This window comes from Podarcis raffonei, chromosome 1 (assembly GCF_027172205.1).
Source record: "Podarcis raffonei isolate rPodRaf1 chromosome 1, rPodRaf1.pri, whole genome shotgun sequence".
Classification (NCBI taxonomy): domain Eukaryota; kingdom Metazoa; phylum Chordata; class Lepidosauria; order Squamata; family Lacertidae; genus Podarcis; species Podarcis raffonei.
In genome coordinates this window covers 124,959,429-124,984,527 of record NC_070602.1, presented here as the reverse complement: position 1 = coordinate 124,984,527, position 25,099 = coordinate 124,959,429, and the positions used below count along the sequence as shown (strand labels likewise).

The 25,099-nt window shown below is 44.2% G+C and overlaps 1 protein-coding gene across 2 annotated transcripts in view; it reads left to right on the top strand.

Moving 5' to 3' along the window:
* Positions 1–1,683: 1,683 nt before the first annotated feature.
* CFLAR (CASP8 and FADD like apoptosis regulator) overlaps positions 1,684–25,099 on the top strand; it is a 37,467-nt gene continuing 14,051 nt past the window's right edge. Inside the window, exons 1-9 of one of the 2 annotated variants that reach the window (XM_053360987.1) lie at positions 1,684–1,943; positions 6,021–6,144; positions 8,676–9,123; positions 12,044–12,149; positions 16,832–16,967; positions 19,504–19,586; positions 20,200–20,245; positions 21,477–21,526; positions 23,315–23,390. In XM_053360987.1, the coding sequence (XP_053216962.1) occupies positions 8,768–9,123; positions 12,044–12,149; positions 16,832–16,967; positions 19,504–19,586; positions 20,200–20,245; positions 21,477–21,526; positions 23,315–23,390 (853 nt within the window). In that variant the 5' untranslated portion in view covers positions 1,684–1,943; positions 6,021–6,144; positions 8,676–8,767. The remainder of the gene's footprint in view (positions 1,944–6,020; positions 6,145–8,675; positions 9,124–12,043; positions 12,150–16,831; positions 16,968–19,503; positions 19,587–20,199; positions 20,246–21,476; positions 21,527–23,314; positions 23,391–25,099) is intronic. The other variant, XM_053360977.1, reaches the window with a different exon arrangement.

The following is a 25,099-nucleotide window of genomic DNA, read 5'->3' as shown; positions in this document are numbered from 1 at the left end:
CTTCCCGCCGGAGCGGTACCTATTTATCTACTTGCACTTTGACGTGCTTTCGAACTGCTGGGTTGGCAGGAGCAGGGACCGAGCAACGGGAGCTCACCCCGTCGCGGGGATTTGAACCGCCGACCTTCTGATCAGCAAGTCCTAGGCTCTGTGGTTTAACCCACAGCGCCACCCACTTCCCACATAATATATTTAATCAAAAACAAATGTGTTGACTTCAGTAAGCCTTGTGCATGATTGGAGCCTTAATGTGGAAGGGAGCTTGCCAAGTAACCCCAAACTGTTGTAAGGTTCCCTAATGGGGTTGTCTCCCCACCCCTGAGGCTGCAATCCTACCTCCACTTACCTGGGAGTAAGCGCCACTGCACTCTGTAGGACTTAACCTCTGAGCAGACATGCAGTGTTTCCTATGAATCAGTGTTTCCTGTACTAACAGTACAATCCTTTTGTTTATTGAGAAGTTAGCCCCTTCTATGCTCAGTGACAATTCTCAAGTATTATTGTTTGGTACCTTGGGCTCCTTTGGAGGGATAGATATAAAAACAGTGTGTCTATAACTGCAGCCTAATAATAATAATAATTAATAATAACCCGCCCATCTGGCTGGGTTTCCCCATGTAAAGTGCTTCGAGTCCACTGATGTTTTCAATTCCTGGGTTACATCCTCTCCTCCTCTTTCGCTTTAATTTGACTTTCGTTGTGGTTTGTGGGAGGAAAAAGCTCTTGCAAAGTAACGAATTTCAGGCGGCGAGGTGGAATCTATCTAGAACCGGCAAATAAAATTCTAATACCTCCCAAAGGTTATACACACACACACATATACATATATATATATATATATATATATATATACACACACATATATATACATACATATATACATACATACATACATACATACATTGTTGTTGTTGTTTAGTCATTTAGTCGTGTCCGACTCTTCGTGACCCCACACATACATATATACATATACCTACATACACACACACACACACACACACATACATACATATATATATTCTCGCACATATATAAACGTTGCATCATAAACGTCACTGTCCCAAGCATAACCCTTCCCCAACCACAAACGTAACTACAAACTGTTAAGTTGTGGGTGAACGTATCAGACCACACAGTGATTCTTCAAACAGCTCTTGTTTATTCACAGGCCAGGCCAGAACTGAACTGAAGGGTTCAGCCAGCCTGCTTATATAGAGCTCCATTGCAGCACAACTGTAACACTTTCTGTAACTATCCAATCACTGAACACCACTTTCAATCCCTTATTTGCATATGTGGACCTGAGTGAAAACTATCTGCAGTATCCCCCTGCTGGCCCAGGGTGAGAACTTAAGTACATAACACAAACCTTCTCACTGCCCACTAAGGGAAGATAGCAACACAGTCCATAATTAAACGCAAAATCGGAACTGCCCATTTGTTCTGAATCTATTTAAAACCTTAATTCAACAAAATGGCTGAACTTGAGCCAATGATACCAGCTTTGAAAAGTCAGTTATTTATACTTTCTGCACCCTCTACGGAATCCCACTGCCCGCCCTCAACCACTGCTTTTGAATGACTCTTCCATTCAGTATTGGCGCAGGAAAGGGGAAATCTCCAATTTCGTTGTAGAGGAAGCTCTGTAGCATTTGTTTCCCTTTTTGGAAACTTTTTTGCTAAGCATTTTGGTTCGATCCGGTTGCGCACCGTCGGGGCTTCCTTGCGCGTGGGAAGGAAGCTGACTCGCTCTTCTGGTTTGCGCAGGAACTGCGAGCCGCTCAGCGCCACTCCCCAAAAAGGGAGCCTAGCCAACAAGGCTGTTGTTCGTCAGAACGGGTAATGGCGGACGCCGAAGTTTGGAGACTGCCATCTTGAGAAGGGGAAGCCACCGCGGAGCGCGGATCGAGAGGTGTGGTTGCGCGAGTAGGGCTTGCTCAGAGGTAAGGAGCGGTGTCGCCGGCATGGCGCGCTTCGTAAGGCGGTGAGGAAAAGGATCCGCAAGCTAAAACCGGGCTGCTTCTGAAAGCGCGCCTTGGAATAACAACTCCCAAGTCGTGTGAATGGGGTGGGAGGAGGAGGAGGGATCGGCGCCCGTTTCTCGCGAGCCCGTGCAGGCTTACTCGAAAGTAAGCCGCGCCGAATCGCGCGCTCGCAAGTTTCCGCGGCGCGTCTCTCCTCTTTGGAGAGGTACCAGCTGCGGCTCCTCTGCTCTCGACCCCATTAAACGTTGGGGAGACTTCTGAATAAAGATTTTTATTTTTATTTTAAGGAATTCGGCTTGTAAGGAAAGGCTACTTAGAGGGGTAACGTCAGAGCTGCGACATAAACCGTTTTTTATATGAAAAAGAACTGCATCGGGTGATAACGAGATAAGCGCGTTGTGCGCCAAGGACGCCGTTTCGCTTTTGTTTCTGGCCAAAGTACATACGCATTAGAAGGGCGTTACGCGTTGCCCTATTTCCGCCAGCATTATTCTTATTTTAAGGGTTATTCTTTAACGAAAAGGGAACATCCGAGGCTGTGACGAGAATGGCTTAACCTTTCTATCTTTGCCTGCTTTCCCCAAGAGAAGAAAGTCATAGGAGACGTTTTTTAAAAACTTATTACATGAGCTCAGTGAGAGCCCCAGCCTGTTGATATCTTCCCCCCCCCAATAATATTTATTAAGTTTCATACAAATACAACACATACTATAAAACAAATGAAACAAAAAGAAAAGAAAAAGAAATAAAACAAATATAGCAAATAATAACCAAAAATATAACCACAAACACATAGACAATAAAAGTTAATTAAACTTCCAACTTCATAAACATATTGCTTGACTTCCTCTAATCTCTTCCATCTGAATTTCCTTGTACTACTACTACTACTACTACTACTACTACTACTAATATATTATTTATACCCCGCCCATCTGGCTGGGTTTCCCCAGCCACTCTTGTAACTAAATGTAGCAGTTTTCCAATATCATTATTCAAAAAAACAATATTCTGATTATAATCAAATTTCTTAACTTTTCTTAACATTCCTATCCTGTTGATATCTTTACCCCAGTGGTTTTGTTGGAAGTTAACAGATCCTTTTGTAAGCGAGCACATGATTTCAGAGTGAACAGTTGTTCTGGTCACTTTAATGGGTTTTTGGAAAACTCCCACGTAAATATGCCAAGAGCCACTTTCAACACAACAATAGCGATGCAATGGCAGGAATGCATAGCAAAGAGACATAACAGCTTTCAACTCTTAATCCAGATTCATTAACTTGAAGTGGTTTTTAAAAAGGCACAAAAATCCAGTTATTTACAATTAAGCCTATTTCTGATAGCATCCTTTACTGTATTAGCTTAGATTGCAGAAATGAATGATTGGTACAAGTGGGTAGGCAAAAAATCCCCCACCTGCATAAGATTTAAATGATTTAGGTATGGAGGTTTATTTTCTATCAGACAGGTGTCTATTTGGAGTTTTCTGTTTGAATCATAATTATATTCAAAAGCAAGCGTTTTCCCCCTCAAGAGAAATTCTCAATCACATGCTTGAAAGGGCATGTGATTACATACGTCATTTTGAAGTATTAGTTATTTCCCCTTTAGCCCGGAGTTCTTGTGAGTTTCCCAGAGGAAATCCCCACCTCCTAATTAGCAACAAAGGATTATATGTACATCATATGTTGTTTTTAAGGTGTGTTTGCTTTAAATCAGGCATGTCCAAAGTCCGTATCAGGGACCTAATCCGGCCCACCGGTCGGTTTAATCTGGCCCCTGTGGCAGTCTATTTCTTGGGGTAAAATCCTAAAAAAACCGTAACAACTTTAATCCTAAAAGAAGCTCAACAACTCCAACCCTAAAAAAAGGTGGGTTGGCCCCCATGGCCCTTCACTTCATCAAAACTGGCCCTCTTTGAAAAAAGTTTGGACACCACTGCTTTAAATATATTATTTGTACATGACTGAGGGGGGGAAATGCAGCTCAGTCAGGAATTGGGTGATTTGCAGTAGATCAGCAACAAGGATGTCTGACTCCCAGTTGTCTAGAAAACTGTCAAAGGTGTGACTTTGTTCCAATATTGACCACCAATTTCTGACCTGAGCATGTGGTTCCTGAATTCCTAACATACATCCACTTACTGAACCACTATTTTACACAAAGTAAATCTCGCAAGCCTGAAATCTGCCCATCCCCGAACTGTTTCTCCAGGCAACTTGGGTGTAGCCAGACCTCCTCACTGGTCAAAAGATTGATTGGAGCAGCGGTGGAAATTACATACCCATTTGTTTGCATACAAAATCCAGGAAATGGAAGAGTCCACCTGTTCCTTTTCCAGGATCATATCCTTCTTCTTCTTCTTTGGGGATCACTCGTAGTCGAGTAAGATTGTCTTCATGAATACGGTCTTAACAGTGAGTCCATAAGTGACTGTGGAGGCCAATTCTGGATCCACACGTCCTTCCACAGTGGGGTCATAGGTTTCCGGGCAGGAGTTGATCACGGTGAGGGTTTGCCAAGCGTGCCTTCCTCTTAGCATGTTTCTCCCTTTCGTCCTGAGTTTGAGCATCTTCAAAGCCCATGACACCTTTGGTAAAGGCAGTTCTCCAGTTGGATCACTCACAGGCCAGTGTTTCCCAGTTGTCTGTGTTTATACTACATTTTAAAAGATTTGCCTTGAGAGAGTCTTTAAACCTCTTTTGTTGACCACCAGCATTATGCATTCCATTTTAAAGTTCGGAATAGAGTAGTTGCTTTGGAAGACGATAATCAGGTATCTGAACAACATGACCAGGATCATATTGTTGTTGTTGTTTAGTCGTTTAGTCGTGTCTGACTCTTCGTGACCCCATGGACCAGAGCACGCCAGGCACTCCTGTCTTCCACTGCCTCCTGCAGTTTGGTCAAACTCATGCTGGTAGCTTCGAGAGCACTACCCAACCATCTCATCCTCTGCCGTCCCCTTCTCCTTGTGCCCTCCATCTTTTCCAGGGAGTCTTCTCTTCTCATGAGGTGGCCAAAGTATTGGAGCCTCAGCTTCACAATCTGTCCTTCCAGTGAGCAGGATCATATTACTTTAAATTAAAGTAGGAGGAGGTAGAGGAGAGAGAAACCAGGAAGTTTCAATAGGACATCCTGACTACTAATCTGGAATTATTATTACTCGTTAATTTTTTATGCTTTTATTCTGAGAGTGTGTGACCCTGCAATGCTCGACACTGCAAAAAACTATGGTTTTCAAGCCTGCATGAACATGTAGGCTCCCAGAGAGGAGCTTTCTGGGACTTTATTCCTTCGCAGTCCTTTTTACTTGCTTCCTCAGATAATTTCGTAGCTAGTGAGGGAGGCGCTTAACCATGAATCCCGCTTCACGCAACACACTAAGCCAAACTTTGTGTTAGCTCCACGCACCACAGCCGTCTCATCATGCCATAGATTGGTTTATCCTGTCAGGTGAACTAGTCCCGTGATTGTTTAATGTTTTAAACTTTTATCTTTTGAAGTCTAGATTCAGCAAGGAACCTGGAGCTACACAATTGTGGAAGAATTAATTATGCATGTCTTAAAACAAATCGTCACGCAGCAGGAATACTATAATTGTCACCGAATAAGACAGGAATTCCCCAACTTGACATCTGTGGGCGCTATGCCCTTGTGCATTTTTTGTTTTATTTTTTAAAAATGGGGATTTGGAAATTTAAGCATGGTTGTGTTTTAAATGGCAGGCTCTTCCTTCATGGATAGAGGGGCTTTTCTGAATGGTGGGGGTGATCAAGTATGCTGGGTGTGTTTGTGTGAGAAAAGGAGAAATGTATATGTGCTCTTCAGTGCTTCAAATTAACTCTGCCCCTTGACCTCCTTATTTGTTTTGCAAGAAAATACATCAAGGGGGATGACTGATTTTTAAAAGTATGCATGTGATGTGTGGAATGTCGTTGACATGACTTTCCTCTTCGTTGAGTGTGAAGAGTGGTATTTCCTGCGGGATTTCAAGGAGAGCCCACTTCCTCTGTCATTCTTGGTCCCCCAGGAGCTAATTTCAGGACTGAAAACATTATATGGACAGCAGATATAGAAGGCTTTCATTTCTCAGGACTTTTGCCCATGAGCAGAAGGATCCAGCCGGCTTATGAACAGGCAGGTTTAATTTCTAGGTAGGTTTGATTTGTCATGTCTTTGCTGAAATTTCGAAGAATATTCTTTTGGTCATTTGTATCCTATTATTGGGCTTAACCTGGTCTTTGGAGCTTCACAGGTCATTATTGGGAAAGAGGCTGGGTGTCTCTTAAAATGCAGTTGGGTCCTTCTTTTCTTCAATTTGTATCAATGCTGGTTTGGGGGGAAATGCCGTATTTCGTAATAAATGGCAAGATAGATATGGACTGCAGATTTGATGCTAGTGGGGAGCGCACATTTAACAGCAGAGCCAATGGTTCTCTGATCAAAACCTCTGTAGCCTGCATAAATCCTATTCAGTACTTTATTCAGAAATGTATTCAGTGGGGCTTCCTCCCACATAAAGATGCATAATATTGCAACCTTAAGCTCAGGGTTCCTTTATTTGAAATTTTCTGAAATTCTCTTTCAGAGTAGGTCTTCACTGTACTCTTTTTCAGCGTGGGAAGAGCATACTTTTTATTTCATTTCATTTTGATCCTGCCCTTCCTTTAAGGAATTTAACGCAGAGTATCTCACCCCCCTTTTCCCCTCATGGAGAATGCGGATTTGAACCTGCCTAACTAGTGCAGCCCAAAAGTCTTATTTGTTGATATTATTTGGGGAAAAGAGAGTCTGTCCCTTTAAGACTCCCATCATATCCCTCTCAAACCCTTCCTATCAGTTCTCTTGTGTATCAGGCAGTCATTCCAGGTATAAGTATTTTGATCCTTGGCATTCTTCTTCATTTTCTCTTCGAATTCTTTCTGCATCGAACCTAGGAAAATGTCATAAGTGCACAAGCAGGAAAATCCTCCCTTCTTTTGTGATGGATTGGCAGAGAATGGGTTTAAGCCAGGCATAGGCAAACTCCAGCCCTCCAGCTGTTTTGAAACTACAGTTCCCATCATCCCTGACCACTGGTCCTGTTAGCTAGGGATGATGGGAATTGTAGTTCCAAAACATCTGGAGGGCCGGAGTTTGCCTATGCCTGGTTTAAGCTATAGTAGCTGCCACTGAATTCAACATGTCCTATTGTACTACTGTATTTGCCTCCACCCTCCACAATTTTTATATGCTTTCAGTTGGAAGGCACTGCAATTATTATTATTATTATTATTATTATTATTATTATTATTATTATTACCCCACCCATCTGGCTGGGTTTTCCCAGCCACACTGGTCGACTCCCAATAGAATATGAAAACACGATAAATACGTCAAACATTAAAAACTTCCCCTCAGGGCTGCCTTCAGATGTCTTCTAAAAGTCAGATAGTTGTTTATTTCCTTGACATCAGCTGGGAGGGCGTTCCACAGGGCGGGCGCCACTACCGAGAAGGCCCTTTGCCTGGTTCCCTGTAACCTCACTTCTTGCAGGGAGGGAACTGCCAGAAGGCCCTTGGCACTGGATCTCAGTGCCTGGGCTGGACGATGCAATTAGGGTTATTTGGAGTTCCTAGTGATAGCATGAAAAGCTTTTAAAATAATATTTCCATATTGCTGATGGTTTAGTGTTCACTGGCACAAGTAAAAGCTGAATGAAAACTATTTTTCCCTCCAGAAGACATGGCAAAATGTAAATAGCAATCTTATGCGTACTTACTCCAAAGTAAGTCTCATCATGTTTAATGGGGTTTACTCTCCAGCAAGTTCTTTTTTCTTTTTATTGCAATCCTTTAACCACTTTATCCTTTACCTGGGGGGAATAATAATAATAATAATAATAATAATAATAATTTATTATTTATACCCTGCCCATCTGGCTGGGTTTCCCCAGCAACTCTGGGCGGCTTCCAACAAAGTACAGTGGTACCTTGGGTTACATACGCTTCAGGTTACATACGCTTTAGGTTACACACTCCGCTAACCCAGAAATAGTACCTCGGGTTAAGAACTTTGCTTCAGGATGAGAACAGTAATCGTGCAGCGACGGCGCAGCGGCAGCAGGAGGCCCCATTAGCTAAAGTGGTGCCTCAGGTTAAAAACAGTTTCAGGTTAAGAACAGACCTCCAGAACGAATCAAGTTCTTAACCCGAGGCACCACTGTATTAAAATACAGTGGTCTATTAAACCTTAATAGCTTCCCTAAACAGGGTTGCCTCCAGGGATCTGTATAGGATTGCTTTGTAAAAGACTGAGCAGCCATCGCCTCACTAACCAGCCTTAAGGAAGCTACTTTCTCTCACCCTTAGAATAATAATAAAAAAAAGACTTCAACTGTGTGGGAGTAGTTTATCGGAATATGACTTCTCTGTTTCAGCCTGTATTTTCTGACTAGTTTGCTTCCTCTTGGGCATTCCAACCCGTGCGATTGATAAAATTTTTGGTGTGAACTGGGCATTCCATTTTTACATTCAGCCTGAGTCTTGTGCAATCAAGAAAAGAGCAGGTTTTTACAGAACTTCAGCAGTTCAAGAGCCAAGCTTGACCTAAGGATTGCAGCAGATGAGACAACAAACTTAAGTGCGTCTTGGGTACAGTTCTGTACATTGTGTATCTCTTGGTATCATTTCTTCTCTTCATACAGCTTTTATTTTTCACATTAAAGACCCGAAAGCAAAGCCCGGCTGCTGGAGACCAAGGGGGAAGGAGGATATTGTGTTCAGAAAAAAAAGGCTCATGACTCGGCTTTCCTGTTTAGGAAACACGCACGGCTTTTTAAAGGGACAGTGGCTTGTGATGACAGTTCCCCAGGTGCCCGCTGTCCTTCTTCACCGAATTGAACAGGAGCTGGACGCGGAGGAAAGGGAAACTATGCAGTATTTGTGCCGAGATCTTGTTCCTGACGTACCTGCGACAGAGACCCGGAAACTCTTCGTGGCTTTGAACGAGAGGGAGATGCTGACGCTCAGCACTTTGTCTGAACTCCTGTACAGACTGAAGAGATTTGACTTGCTGAGGAAAGTCCTGGGGACTGGGAAGGCAGCTGTGGAAGCCAATTTGTCTCAGTTTCCCCCGTTGATACCAAAGTACAGGTGAGTTCAGTGCATCGGTTTCCTCCGCGGCTAGTGATTTAAGGTAACCACATTCACTTGGCTGTTTCGTTTTTTTTAAATATAATAATTTTTATTAATTTTAACATATGAATTATGATACATACCACAAAACTTCACCACTTATACAATCTTTTTATGGACTCCCATCAGCACCTCTGATGAGCCCCCGTTTTAACCACTTCTTATGCATTTCTTAAATTCATATTGCCTTTAATTATCTTAACTAATCATCTTCCCATTTATCCATTTTTGCAGTAGTTTCAATAATTCACCTCACAAAACTTCTTGCAAACCTACAAACGTAGTTTGATCATCACTATTACTTTTCAAATAGTCTGTAAATTTACACCAGTCTTCTGTGAATTTCTGGTCCCGCAGATTTCGAATCCTTCCTGTTAGTTTGTCTAATTCTGCATAGTCCATTAATTTCATCCTCCATTCTTCTTTCATCGGTAATTCTTCTTGCTACCATTTTTGTGCTAATAATATTCTTGCTGCCGTCGTTGCATATAAAAACAGCTTACATTCTTTTCTATTTATATCACTTCCTACCATGCCCAGTAAAAATGCTTCTGGTTTCTTTATGAATGTATATTTCAGCATTTTTTTCATCTCATTATATATCATTTCCCAGAAGCTTTTCACTTTTTTACATTCCCACCACATGTGATAAAATGTTCCTTCTTTTTCTTTACATTTCCAACATTTGTTGCTAGCTTTATACATTTTAGCTAATTTAACAGGTGTAATATACCATCTATACATCATTTCCATCAAATTTTATTTGCTGTTTCATATTTAAACATCAAGAAAGGTCAGATGGCAGTATTTTGGTAAGGCTTCAGCATATATTTTGCAGTGCTGTATTCTTTCCTCTTCTCTCTCCAGAGGAAAACATCCAGATTAAATCAAGATAGTAAATCAGATCAACTCCATGCTTTCCAACTCCCATGTGGGCTTGAAATGCAAAGAAGGGGCAAGTGGGTTCTGTCCCCGTGTCCAGTGTCATCCACCACAACCCCCGCCCAATGCATGCCAGGAAACAAACCACAAAACAGGATTTAGATAACCTGGCTCGCCAGACTCTGGCTTATGTCAGCAGCGCTGTAGCAGGAGTGATTCAGGAGCTTTTGAGCAATGTGTCTTGGTTTGTTTCAAACTATAGTTTTAATGTGTTGTGTAAACCAGACCACTGAGAGGGGGAAAGAATGCCTTCTGCTGAGTCAAGAGCATTATTATTATTATTATTATTATTATTATTATTATTAGTAGTAGTAGTAGTAGTTGTTGTTGTTGTTGTTGTTTATACCCCGCTCATCTGGCTGGGTTTCCCCAGCCACTCTGGGCAGCTTCCAGCAAAATTTTAAAATACAATACAGTGGTACCTCGGGTTAAGTACTTAATTCGTTCCGGAGATCCGTTCTTAACCTGAAACTGTTCTTAACCTGAAGCACCACTTTAGCTAATGGGGCCTCCTGCTGCCACCGCGCCGCCGGAGCACGATTTCTGTTCTCATCCTGAAGCAAAGTTCTTAACCTGAAGCTCTATTTTTGGGTTAGCGGAGTCTGTAACCTGAAGCGTCTGTAGCCTGAGGTACCACTGTAGTCGGTTAAACATTAAAAACTTCCCTAAACAGGGCTGCCTTCAGATGTTTTCTAAAAGTCTGGTAGTTGTTTTTCTCTTTGACATCTGGTGGGAGGGCCTTCCACAGGGCGGGCGCCACTACCGAGAAGGCCCTCTGTCTGGTTCCCTGTAACTTGGCTTCTCGCAGTGAGGGAACCGCCAGAAGGCCCTCAGCACTGGACCTCAGTGTCCGGGCGGAACAATAGGGGTGGAGACGCTCCTTCAGGTATACTGGACCAAGACCGTTGAGGGCTTTAAAGGTCAGCACCAACACTTTGAATTGTGCTCGGAAACGTACTGGGAGCCAATGTAGGCTCTGTATTGTGTACACGAGCCTTTGTCAGACTTCCATCAGCCCCAGCCATCGTGGCTACTAGAGATGATGGGATTTGGAGTTTTAAAACAACCAACTTGGGGAAGGCTGGTCCAAGCCGACCAGAAGTGGCTTTTCAGATAGAAGCCTGTTCCAACTCTAGCTGGAGATGTAAGGGACTGTACTTGTACATGCAGGTATATGACTTCTTTCTCAGTCCTACCTGCCTGAATTGCTGACCTGGACTTTGCTGTGCCTCCTGTTTCGTGTCAAAGCAGCTTCTTATGCAGACACAGGATAGGGCAACTTCCTTCAGAGGTGAGAGATTCTGCTGCAAGTCTGCATTGGCAGTGATGGAACGCTCCTGTCATATTCAGTTAATGAATACAGCAGAAATCCACTCTCAGAATGGGTACCCTGGACTGACAACAGCCTATATTCATTCATTCCTTGCAATTCACAGTGCAGTCCTGTGCATTTTTTCCCATGGAAATAAGTCCAGTTGTGTCCTTCTACTCCCAGAAGGTTGTTTCCTCCAGCTGAGCTTTCCATGAACAGAAAGGGGAAGACGGGTGATTTTTAGCAAACTTCCCCTTTTTCCTGCAACCTCCTACACTGTTTCAAAGGATCAAGAGTAGCTCAGGAGAGGGGAGAGAACCAGCCAAACCACTCTCCTCCAATTCCACTCACTGCATCCAAGAGACTTCCATGAGTGGAAGATCATAACCCATTGTGTTTAATTCCCCTAGTTAAATGTTTTTGGGACAGCAGGTGGAGAATGGTTATTCCAGTCCACGAGCCTAAATACTGTAGCGTAAAAAAGCAGGGTGTGTTTGTATGTGTTTAAAAAATTGGTTCAGGAAGGAATTGTGTGTGGTATGGGAAGTACTGACCGACCCAATCATCAGGAGAAATGGGATTATGAATTAATTTCAAATGGCAACTCTCTGTGTTTGTGTGCAGGGTGCTAATGGCAGAAATCAGCAAGGAACTGGATGAAGAAGATCTGCGTTCCTTTATGTTCCTCATGATGAACGATACATCCTATGGGAAGACAGCAAAAGAGAAGGTTTGTTACCTCTTTCTGAAATCGTGGAGCTTCACAAAACTGTGAAGCTGTTAAGTTTAAATCCCTCCTTTGTGTGAAAAGCCGTGTGCTTCCTTTTAATGGAAGGAGAACAGATACTCGGAAGGAAGTTTGAGGGGAGGAAACCTCGAGCGGTGTTTCCCAAACTTGAGTCTCCATCAGTTTTTGGACTACAGTTACCATCACCCCTGACCAACTTCCAGCTAGAGATGATGGGAGTTGTAGTCCACAAACAGCTGGAGACCCAAGTTTGGGAAACCCTGAATAATAATAATAAATTTTATTTATATCCCGCCCTCCCCAGCCGAAGCAGGGCTCAGAGCGGCTAACAACAGTAAAACGATAAAACATTCTAAAATCATTTCATTTTAAAATTATTTCCAATCAAATTAATGGCAACCATTGGGCTAGAAGTTCTGTGAGGATTGCCAAAGGAGGGCCCGGTGGAACAGCTCTGTCTTGCAGGCTCTGCAGAAAGATGTCAAATTCCATAGGGCTCTAGTCTCTTGTGACAGAGCGTTCCACCACATCGGGGCCACAGCCGAAAAAGCCCTGGCTCTGGTTGAGGTCAGCCTAACCTGTCTGGCCTGGGACCTTCAAGATGTTTTTGTTTGAAGACCGTAAGTTCCTCTGTGGGACATACCAGGAGAGGCGGTCCCGTAGGTACGAGGATAGCTCAGTGTGGTCCTCCAGGCCTCTCCCTGGCCCTTGGCACTGTCATCAGTCCTGCTGCACATTGCCCTCAAGTGGTTTTGCCGGTGTGCAGTGCCGGGTTGCAACTGTGATAATGCCTCTTGCTTGGCTGATGAAGAGACGTAGATGTGTCAAAAACCTTCTGACTTTTGCACAGCTGGAATGTAGAGTTCTTTGCCAACATAAAAGTTCCAATTTCCAATTAAACTTTTTTATTTGTGAATGGCATCATTCGGAAGGAGAACAAAAAGGGGGAAAAACAGGAAAACAACAACAATAACCATAAAAATCATCGGGTACAGACATAAAATAAAACCACGGTCACGGCTAATAAAATTATTTGTTGTATATAGAATAGAATAGCAGAAGATTCTCAGGTAAGATATGCTATGCCAAATTAAATATCTGAATCCCCTTAGCAGTTGACCGCTATTTTGTCTAGTTCCTTCCTCCTGATCTTCTTAGCTGCCAAGCGCATAGAGTGCTACTTTATAAGTAACAAAGTCATCGGTGTTGCTCAGCAGCCATTTCACCCTTTCCACCCTATTCAAATGTGTTCCATTCATAAACGGGTTTTATAAGTCGGTCTCTTGGGTCTATATATAACAGGTAAAAAGGTAAAGGGACCCCTGACCATTAGGTCCAGTCGTGGCTGACTCGGGTTGCGGCGCACATCTCGCTTTATTGGCCGAGGGAGCCGGCGTACAGCTTCTGGGTCATGTGGCCAACATGACTAAGCCGCTTCTGGTGAACCAGAGCAGCACACAGAAACGCCGTTTACCTTCCCGCTGGAGCGGTATCTATTTATCTACTTGCACTTTGACGTGCTTTCGAACTGCTAGGTTGGCAGGAGCAGGGACCAAGCAACGGGAGCTCACCCCGTCGCAGGGATTTAAACCACCGACCTTCTGATCAAGTCCTAGGCTCTATGGTTTAACCCACAGCACCACCAGCGTCCCATATATAACAGGTACTGCTATAAATAATGGCACAGGTCCTGGACGCAGGGTTGTCCACACAGACAGAGTCTCTCTCCGTAATGTACTTTGCCGTACCGTCCATCCAACACTGCTGAGGGCATCGATTGGAATTGTAGTTCTGTGAAAGCGGTTCTTAGTGTGGCAAGTGGGAGCTTTGTCTGGTATCTCGCTCGGGCATGCTCTGTTTTGATAAGTGGGAACCATGGTGAGCTCTTGCCTACGTAAGAGTTGCAGCTGTTGCTCTGCCTAGTCCCATCCACCATTGGCAATGTGGCCCTTGGACTGAATAAGTTTTTCTACTTTGGTGATCAGGGCAGAATGAATAAATGCAGTGGAACAGAAAGATCAGGATAGAAAGCAATGGGGCTAGTATTATAATGCCCTTTCAAATGTGTTGTGGAAGAATCATCATCAATCTTTATTACGGTCCAGAGACCCAACAAATCGTTACAAAGCAATACACAATTCGTACAGCCTACCTCCAGGTTAAACAAGCATTTTGTTCAGAATATAGGGATCATTGGTTCTTGCAACCACCGATAAAAATTTTGCCACTGCTAATGTTCTAGCATTTGTCCGGTCTTCCAATAGGAACCTGACATAGTGAGCCTCTGATTTTCCTGGGAAAGGTACCAGCAAGGGTAGTATCAGTTCAGCCCTGGCTTGCTCATATTTTGCACAGTGCAACAAAATATGTTTTATGGAATCGATGTCTTGAGCACACGAGCAAAGTCTGTCCTGGTAGGGAACTCCTCTCAACCTGCCATCCAACACTGCAGAAGGAAAGACGTTTAGTCTGGCTTTGGTGAAAAGCCTTCGATAGTTTGGTACTGTCAGGTTTTTAATGTAAGATGTTAACTTAAAGACATGCCCATATTGTACTCCTACTGCCAGCGGACTACAGACTGAATGTGATCGAGATCGCAAGTCACTGTGTGCATTATCCCATAATCATTGCTTTAACGTCTTTAGGGTGCCTTCATAACCCAGGTAATACAGTTGGGGGGGTGACAGACCAATAGAGGTGGCTTTTTTAGCCATGGTGGAAGAATCTGTTCCCACAAAAGTCAAATACATTAACGGGTTTGATCGGACGTTGCTATAAACAGCTGTTGGCTTGGCGTGTCTCAAAGGCAGCAAAACCCATCATGTTTAATTCAGTAGAGAGCATCGTTCTGTCACTCCAACCGGGTACAAAATCCAGACAGCAAAGGGCAATGTGGAAAGGCATTGGGTGGCTGCCTAGTCAACTCATGAGTTATTTTTTTTGCCTTCCTGGAATTTCACAAAAAATGTAAGCACCTTTTCATAGGCATTCCATGTAATAACACACTTCTGAAAAAACACCCCTGATTTGGTTGTTTCTAAAGCTAGTTTTCAGTTGCATGTTTTCTCTGCTACATGCTCTGAGGAATTGGAGCAGAGCAAATTCAAACTCTAAATGACTGAGTAGAGAAAAGAAAGAAGTTGTCTGTTCCTCTTTCTCTTTCTCTTTTCATCCGCCCCCCACCCAAGGGTGCTGTTAATAGTGCAGTTGTTCCTGCATTGGAATTTTGAAAGTATTGATCTGTGTCTCACAAGAGGAATATCAGTATTTACAATAGTTAGAATTATGTCTCGTATGTATATGAGACATGTCTTAGATATGAGTCAAGAGTTCTGTAGCTGACTGAGCAGGAGAGAGAAATGCAAATCATTCATCTGAGAACTTATTTTGGTTGGTCTTGCAAGAGCTCCAGGCTCTCTTTTAGCTCTCGATGTGATAGCTAACAACACTTCTGCAATTCGTTCTCCCACCCGAAAGTTTCTTCGATGAGGCCCCTTTTTGATCCAGTAGATTAAGGGAACCTTGGGCCCAGGGCTGAATGTGGCCCTCCAAGCTTCCATATCTGGTCCCTGAGCGCTTTTGCTGGGCTGGAATATGTCATTTAACACTTATAATGCCTCTTGTTTGCCTGGGTGGTGTGAATTTTTGTAGAAACTTTGTTTAGTCGTTTAGTCACGTCCGACTCTTCGTGACCCCATGGACCAGAGCACGCCAGGCACTCCTGTCTTCCACTGCCTCCCACAGTTTGGTCAAACTCATGCTGGTAGCTTCGAGAACACTGTCCAACCATCTCGTCCTCTGTCGTCCCCTTCTCCTTGTGCCCTCCATCTTTCCCAACATCAGGGTCTTTTCCAGGGAGTCTTCTCATGAGGTGGCCAAAGTATTGGAGCCTCAGCTTCAGGATCTGTCCTTCCAGTGAGCACTCAGGGCCGATTTCCTTCAGAATGGAGAGGTTTGATCTTCTTGCAGTCCATGGGACTCTCAAGAGTCTCCTCCAGCGCCATAATTCAAAAGCATCAATTCTTCGGTGATCAGCCTTCTTTATGGTCCAGCTCTCACTTCCATACATCACTACTGGGAAAACCATAGCTTTTACAATACAGACCTTTGTTGGCAAGGACCTTTGTTGTAGAAACCTTTGTTGTATGGACCTTTGTCGTAGAAACTAGCTTACTGTAAATACTCAACTGTGCTAGCTTACTGAACAAATGAATGTGGCCCCTGGAAAGCTGTCCAGAAAGCCAAGTAGCCTTTGAACTGAAAATGTTTTCCCACCCCTGCTGTAAATAAAAGTCTAGGGCTTTCCATATAAGATGCAGGCTCAATCTCTGCTCAGCAGTAAACTCACAGTGTTCGCAGCTTTGCGCTCATGCCACCATGTCTTGGACTCAGTTCCTCATCTGTAAAATGGGAAAAATCTACTTTGCAGTGTTTTCAGATGGGCGGAGTAATATTTTGCGCTTACTCGCAAAGTAGCCTATGTAGGAAACGCTAGTGCCAGTGTTGGTTGTACACATCAACCAAAAAGGGAAAAAAATATTTACGGCCTCTGAAATATTAAAATAAAGCATATTGTTTCCCATTTTGTTTCTCTGGCCTACTTGCAAGTTGGATGCATACTGCTTGGTCTGCTGTTTTATACATTTGTTCTAATTCTCTCACAGACTTTCCTGACAATTATAACTGACCTTGAGAACCTAGACTTGGTGTCTCCTAGCCGCCTAGATTTTCTGGAAGATTGCTTCTTGCACATGCGCAGGAGAGATTTGGTGAAGAGGATCCAGAAGTTCAAGCAGGAAGGTAAGTTTGTGAAATAATATTAACGTTGAATAGAGTATTAAAGAGAAATTGAACATGACGTTCTTGGTAGGAGCTGTAGCTCAGTGGTTGGGCACTTGCTTTGTGTGGAAAAGCGTCTCACTTGGGTCTTCCCAAGCAGGCATTCCAACAGCAACAATCCCTTGCAAAGAATCCTGGGTAGTTTAGCGCACAGAGCTACACTCCCCACCTGCGAAGGCTGTTTCCCAGCCAATGGAATGACCATGACAGAGAGTTAACTCATTATTATTATTATTATTATTATTATTATTATTATTATTATTATTATATTAATACCCCACCTATCTGGCTTGGTTTCCCCAGCCACTCTGGGCGGCTTCCAACAAAATATTAAAAATACAATAAAACACCAGACATAAAAAACTTCCCTAAACAGGGCTGCCTTCATATGTCTTCTAAAAGTCAGATACTTGTTTATTTCCTTGACATCTGATGGGAGGGCATTCCACAGGGTGGGCGCCACTACCGAGAAGGCCCTCTGCCTGATTCCCTGTAACCTCACTTCTCGCAGTGAGGGAACCGCCAGATGGCCCTCAGAGCTGGACCTCACTCTCCAGGCTGAACGATGAGTGTTACTATTGTCAAAGAGTAACACAGTTGCCTCTACAGCTCTGGATACCTAAGCACACCAATGTAGCATCGCGGCAGCTACTCCCAGGCCTGCAACTGGGAACCACTCCCCCTTCACCAGTTTATGTACCTTCTGACGGGCTGTGTGCACGTTTCCAAAGACTACGCCTGCATAGAATCTGCCGCTGCTCTCCTCACTTCATGTCTCTCCTGGTTCTCGGAGACAGTGGTGCAGGAGAGGGTGGGAAAGCGCCCAACCCTTCTCTTGCCTAGCCTGCTTCTTCCTCCTCTTCCTCCAGCTCTGAAGCTTCCCTTGCCTCTGATTCTTGCCTCCTGGGTCATGCAGGTCGCCACAAATCACACCCACTCTCTTCCAAGTCAGACTCCAGCTTCCTTTCCCCTGGTGTACACTTGTTCTGCCAGTCCCTGACACCACCACTGTTAGCAGTTCCCAGGATTATTGAGGAGAGAGGTGCTGTTTAAATGTAACGCCAACCGATTTTCTCAGTTACTGCCCTCCAAATCTACAGCCAGAGGAGGCACTCATATGATTAACAGAGGGTTCAATTTGGGAGAGGCATTCTGAGTCCAGCATAGTGTCGTTTGCCAGTTCAGAAGTGGGGAAGCAATGAAGGGCACTTTGTTGTTTGTTGTTTAGTTGTGTCCGACTGTTCATGACCCCATGAACCAGAGCACGCCAGGCACTCCTGTCTTCCACTGCCTCCCACAGTTTGGTCAAACTCATGCTGGTAGCTTCGCGAACACTGTCCAACCATCTCGTCCTCTGTCATCCCCTTCTCCTTGTGCCCTCAGTCTTTCCCAACATCAGGGTCTTTTCCCAGGGAGTCTTCTCTTCTCATGAGGTGGCCAAAGTATTGGAGTCTTAGCTTCAGGATCTGTCCTTCCAGTGAGCACTCAGGGCTGATTTCCTTAAGAATGGATAGGTTTGATCTTCTTGCAGTCCATGGGACTCTCAAGAGTCTCCTCCAGCACCATAATTCAAAAGCATCAATTCTTCAGCGATCAGCCTTCTTTATGATCCAGTTCTTACTTCCATACATCACTACTGGAAAAACCATAGCTTTAACTATACGGACCTTTGTTGGCAAGGTGATGTCTCTGCTTTTTAAGATGCTGTCTAGGTTTGGAAGGGCACTTTATTCCTGTAACGCAGGTCTTCCCTGATTGTGCCAAATCTGAGCATTTTACATTTTCTGGAAAGGGTGCAAGGACCCACAGTTCTGTAAAGGGAAGACGGGTGTTTTTTCCTCCTCTCATTCTGGGAAGAGGGTGGGGGCACAGTTTTAGCAGCATGGGCCAGTATGCTGTTTGTTCACGATAGGCCATGGCCCAGGGCCGTGAATGACCCAGTCCTAAAATGTGTTTACTCAGAATTAAGTCCCAATGAGTTTTAAGTTCCACGCTTTAAAGTGTTAAGAGACAAAGGACAAGTGGATTGTAGGGAACCATTGCAATTAGACTGCAGATTCAGTACAGTGGTACCTCTGGATGTGAACGGGATCCGTCCCAGAGCCCCGTTCGCAACCAGAAGTGAACGCAACCTGCATCTGCGCCTGTTGCTGCTTCCGCGCATGCGCGTGACGTCATTTTGAGCGTCTGCGCATGCATGAGCGGCAAAACCCGGAAGTAACGTGCTCCGTAGCGTGCCGCCATAGCGTGCAACCTGAAAATCCTTATCCTGAAGCTACTTCAACCTGAGGTATGACTGTACTAATCATTTGATGATTATGGAGCAAAATAGAAATTAACTGAAAGGACATACCACGAAGGATTTGTGCTTTGTTACAGTAAACAGTAAAAAAATTAAATCAAGCAATGGACGGGACTGGAGTAGAAAGTTATGCTGCTAGGGAATTATAACTGTTTATATCATTTGTGAGAGCCTGTGTTCCATTTTCATCTCCAGAGCATCCCATTGGCACTTCGTCTGTATGCGCTAACAGACTTCAGGCATCATTTCCTGAGCTGTCTATTGCTGATCCTCCGGCAGTAAGTGTGAATGAACCCAACGCACTGAAATGGTTGTCCAGTAATGCTTTTAGGAGAAAGGATGGTGCAATGCCAAGAGAACATAAGAAAGCATGGTTTAGTGACTGAATCGACAAGTTTGCTGCTTTAGGTCCTTTTAAAAATTGGATTTGGCACAACGTAGCACTTTTAACAGGGACGCAGGTGGCGCTGTGGGTTAAACTACAGAGCTTAGGACTTGCCGATCAGAAGGTCAACAGTTTTTATAGTTTTTACATTTAAAATGCATCTCTGGGTTATTTGTGGGGCCTGCCTGGTATTTTTACATGAGTAGAATGTGTGCTTTTATTTAAAATGCATCTCTGGGTTATTTGTGGGGCATAGAAATTCGTTCATCCCCCCCCCCCAAATATAGACCGACCCCCCACGAGGTCTGAGGGACAGTGGACCAGCCCCCTGCTGAAATAGTTTGCTGACCCCTAAGCTCTAAAATAGGAAGGGGAACCTGATGAACTTTACCCAGGTATTGTCATAATACGTGCCTTCTCATATTGTCTCTCCCTTTCCTAATAATTTCCATTGTGGAATTTTCAACAAGAAGTGAAATGTGATTAGTTTCTGGTTTCATTCGCAGGTTGGGAACCAAGGCAGGCTGTCAAATGGAGAATGTGCCTTTCAGGGTAAGTAAGGCCTGTTAATCTTTAGTAGCCTTGTGCTGCAATCCTGTACCCACTGACTTGGAAGTGAGCCCCATTGAGCTCAGTGAGCCTTATTTCTGAGTAGACATGTATAGGGCGGAGCTGTTCTGACTGTCAGTCCAGAAGCGTAGTTTTGTTAATAAAACATCCAACATTCTTTTGAGTGCTGGGAAAGACAGATCAAAGGTTTTGAACTGGGATCTTCCATACCCAAACCCGACGCTCTAACCACTGTACTTCGGTGCCTGTCTTATGCTTGGGCATCTGGATCTCTTTATGTAGGAATATGCACCAAAACCCCCCCATTTGTTTTAATATGTTTTTAACAGTCATATTTCAACAGCCACAGATCTTGAACACACTTCTGGATCCCATATGCTTACCCAAGGACGTTCTTTGTTTAATCAAATTGACATTAAATAGCTTTGTGAGTTTCACTGTATCAGGGAAAAAAATTATGTCTGATGTTTTGTTTTACAATTTTTAATATATGCTGTAAGCAGCCCAGAGCAGCTGGAGAAACCCAGCCAGATGGGTGGGGTATAGTAGTAGTAGTAGTAGTAGTAGTAGTAGTAGTAGTAGTAGTAGTAATAATAATAATAATAATAATAATAATAATAATAATATTTTGACCAGGTGAAAAGTTATAATGCTGGGGTAGATGATGGTGATGTTTCTGGCCAGGGGAAATGTACCATCAGGGTTTGGCAACACAATATCCTTGAGGTCTTGGTAGACTCCAGCTCCCATCATCCTCCGCTGGCATAGCCAATGTTCAGGGATGATGGGAATTGTAACTCAACCATTTCTGGAGATCACCCTTTTCCTTATCCCTGCTATAATGTCACAGCTGTTTATGTGTGTATGTGTCTTTATGTGTTGTTGTTCTTTTAAAAAAATAAACATGACTTTGTAGGAAAATACAGATCTTCCGTAAATATAGTGGTACCTCTGAATGTGAACGGGATCCGTTCCAGAGCCCCGTTTGTATCCTGAAGCGAACGTAACACACGACTGTGCGGGTCGCGTTTCGCTGCTTCTGCGCATGTGCGTGACGTCATTTTGAGCGCCTGCGCCTGCGCGAGTGGCAAAACCCGGAAGTAACGCGCTCCGTTACTTCCCGGTCGCCACAGAGCGCAACCTGAAAATATTTAAGCTGAAGCATATTCATCCCGAGGTATGACTATAACAACATTGAATTTTGTATTTGCAGCAGCAAAGGTTAACATACCAATACCAGAAACAGGAGGAGCTGAAGCACAGGTATCGTAGAATATGTGGGCCCTTGTGTCTTTCCTAGCTACCATTTCTTTCAGTGCAGAAAGTGATGTAATTTTAGAAAGTCCAGTGGTACCTCGGGTTAAGTACTTAATTCGTTCCGGAGGTCTGTTCTTAACCTGAAACTGTTCTTAACCTGAAGCACCACTTTAGCTAATGAGGCCTCCTGCTGCTGCCGCGCCGCTAGAACATAATTTCTGTTCTCATCCTGAAGCAAAGCTCTTAACCCGAGGTAATATTTCTGAGTTAGTGGAGTCTGTAACCTGAAGTGTATGTAACCTGAAGCGTATGTAACCCGAGGTACCACTGTAATGAATTAATTAAGTATGGCTGTTCTTTCTCCTGTGCCTTTCTTAGAGCTGTCGAACGCATTGCACTTGGAAGGCAAGCGAGGGCTGACAAGTTCCTCCCTCTTTAAATTCTTCTGCTTTGCCTCCCACTATATTTTCATGGCTGTGAGATTTTCATGGCCCTGGGCCAAACACACATGAAAATCACAACACGATTTGCCCTTTAGAACGCTACAGATAAAGGAAATTGTGCGTGAGGACTCAAGTACTTGAGCTTTAAACAAAAGCTGAGGGCTAATTGACTCTTGGGACGCGGGTGGTGCTGTGGATTAAACCACAGAGCCCAGGACTTGCTGATCAGAAGGTCGGTGGTTCGAATCCCCGCGACGGGGTGAGCTCCCGTTGCTCGGTCCCTGCTCCTGCCAACCTAGCAGTTTGAAAGCACGTCAAAGTGCAAGTAGATAAATAGGTACCGCTCTGGCGGGAAGGTAAATGGCGTTTCCGTGTGCTGCTCTGGTTCGCCAGAAGCGGCTTAGTCATGCTGGTCACATGACCCGGAAGCTGTACGCCGGCTCCCTTGGCCAATAAAGCGAGATGAGCGCCGCAACCCCAGAGTCGGCCACGACTGGACCTAATGGTCAGGAGTCCCTTTACCTTTACCTAATTGACTCTTACCATCTTGTCACCAGCATTTGTCTGCTCAACTTGAGACTGGGGGGGGGGGGGGGCTGCTTCCGGTTAGAGGAGTCCTGGGAACTAGGTCCAACCAACTTGGACTACAATACTAACCATGTCTGCCCATTGAGTTCAGTGGGAGTTACTCCCAGGTTAGTAGGGTTAGGATTGCAGCTGTAGTCTAGATCCGACCCATAGACCTCTCCCAGACCTACGGAAGGTGAGAGCCATTGTCTCTTAAAAAAAAACTATCACTGCCAACATCTGTGTTATCTAAGGTCTACTTTCACTCAGTTCAGGGCCCCACTCGGCTAGGAATTTCTTGCAGGTGTGTTCCTCACAATACTAGTGTGTTAGAGGTAGATATTTTGTACTAATCCATACATCATTCTGCTTTATTAGATGTTCCCCAACATTATTGCCATCCTGCGGGGAGGGGGCATTCTTGCACGATGCTACAACAAAATAGTGTGTCAGGCGGTGAGTGTGTTGGATAAACTGGAACATTTGTAGTAAATAAAAAAAGAAGTCGCAGGATTTTAGCAGGAAGTTACGGGGCAGGCACCAAAGGATGATGTCTGCCCTGAGATTTTTGCAGGCACAAACTGTACAGGAAGTGGGATTATTCATAACTGCTCCCGATACCCTAATGAGCACTAATCATCATGAATGCACAGTAAGAAGGGCATTCTGGAGTTATCCATAGAATTACACTAGGCTCAGCAAAAAATACCTTGGAAAAGGGAATGAGGAGAAGGTCCATGTATTGGAGATAGGATAGATAATTACATTTTGTCATTCAATGCAGGTCCTTAACAAATACAGAATGCGGAGTAAGCCTTTGGGAGTATGCTTGATTATAGACTGCATTGGCAACGATACAAGTAAGTGCTAGGAAAAATTGAATTCCTCCTTAACTGCTGGAGTCTGCAACTTGCGTAATCTTTTAATAGCTCAGATTTGATGAGATGGGCTCAGGCTCCCAGTTTTTCTTTGCTTGTAAAACAACGGTGACTGAAAGCTCAAGTTGATAATTAGGTACTTGGCATCGGTATAGGGCCCTGAAGTGGTCGAAGTTCTCTACAAACCGTATCTTGTAGATCTGTCAGGAAAAAAGTCTTCTGGGGAGGGGAGGTAGTCCCTAGATTAACAGATCACACCATGTTTTAATTTTCCCTAGATTGTGTGATAGGTTTAAATACTACTACTACTACTACTACTAATAATAATAATTTATTACTTATACCCTGCCCATCTGGCTGGGCTTCCCCAGCCACTCTGGGCGGCTTCCAACTAAATATTAAAATACAGTAATACATCAAACATTAAAAGCTTCCCTAAACAGGGCTGCCTTCAGATGTCTTCTAAAAGTTTGGTAGTTGTTCTCTTTGACATCTGGTGGGAGGGTGTTCCACAGGGCGGGTGCCACTACCCAGAAGACCCTCTGCCTGGTTCCCTGTAATTTGGCTTATCACAGTGAGGGAACTGCCAGAAGGCCCTCCGCGCTGGAGTTCAGTGTCCGGGTAAAACGATGGGGGTGGAGACGCTCCTTCAGATATACTTTGCTAAGACTTTGCTAAGACTGTGTATATACACTATACCTTTAAAGCACATTCCCTGTTCCCTACAGAATTCTGGGTACTGTAGTTTAAGAATTGCTGGGAATGGTTACCCTGGGAGGAGTAAACTACAGGGCCCAGAATTCTTTGGGGCAAAGAATGTATTCTGAGTGTATTTTAAAGGTATAGCGTGTACGAAGTCTGAAACTGCTGTTTCCCGCTTAGCACTACATTGTATAAACTAGTCCCTTACAATTTCTTGCCGTTTTGTAATAAAACAAAGCAAAAGGGAAGCAGATGGGAGATGATAACTTTTGATTCAGTAATGCCCAGTGTTATGTACTGAAGTTCTCACCCTGGGCCAGGAGGGGGATACTGTAGATAGTTTTCACTCAGGTTTCACTCAGGTTAAAGAAAATGGTTACTGTTGCATTCTAGTGGAGCTCTATATAAGCAGGCTGGCTGAACCCTTCAGTTCAGTTCTGTTCTGGCCTGTGACTAAACAAGAGCTGTTTGAAGAATCGCTGTGTCATCTGATATGTTCACCCACAATTTAACACTGGCGACGACGATGGGATTGATGGACAACAGAGCACAGCCAGATGTGGCCACCCTCTGAGCGGAGCTGAATCACTGAGCTGAAACACTGAGCGAAATCACTGAACAGAACCAATTCAGAGCTGACCGTTCTGGCTAGAGCACTGTGTTCCATCCATTGCCTCCACATCGGCATCGGAACCATGGCTTCACTTTTGCCCTCTGAATCATGGGACTCCTACCTCGCTCAGTTCGACTGCTACCTCCAAGCCAACAAGCTGACGGAAGTATCACAGGAGCGTAAGCGGGGCCTATTCCTCAGCCTCTGTGGGCCTGAGGTGTTTGCAACGGCCTGAGCATTGGTTGCGCCTGTAGCACTCTAGGCAACACCGTGGGACACGATTCAAGAGAAGCTCCGCAACCACTACGCACCAAAGCCGTCCAAGATTGCTGCCCGCCATGCGTTCTACCGCCGGAACCAGGCAGCGGGGGAGTCA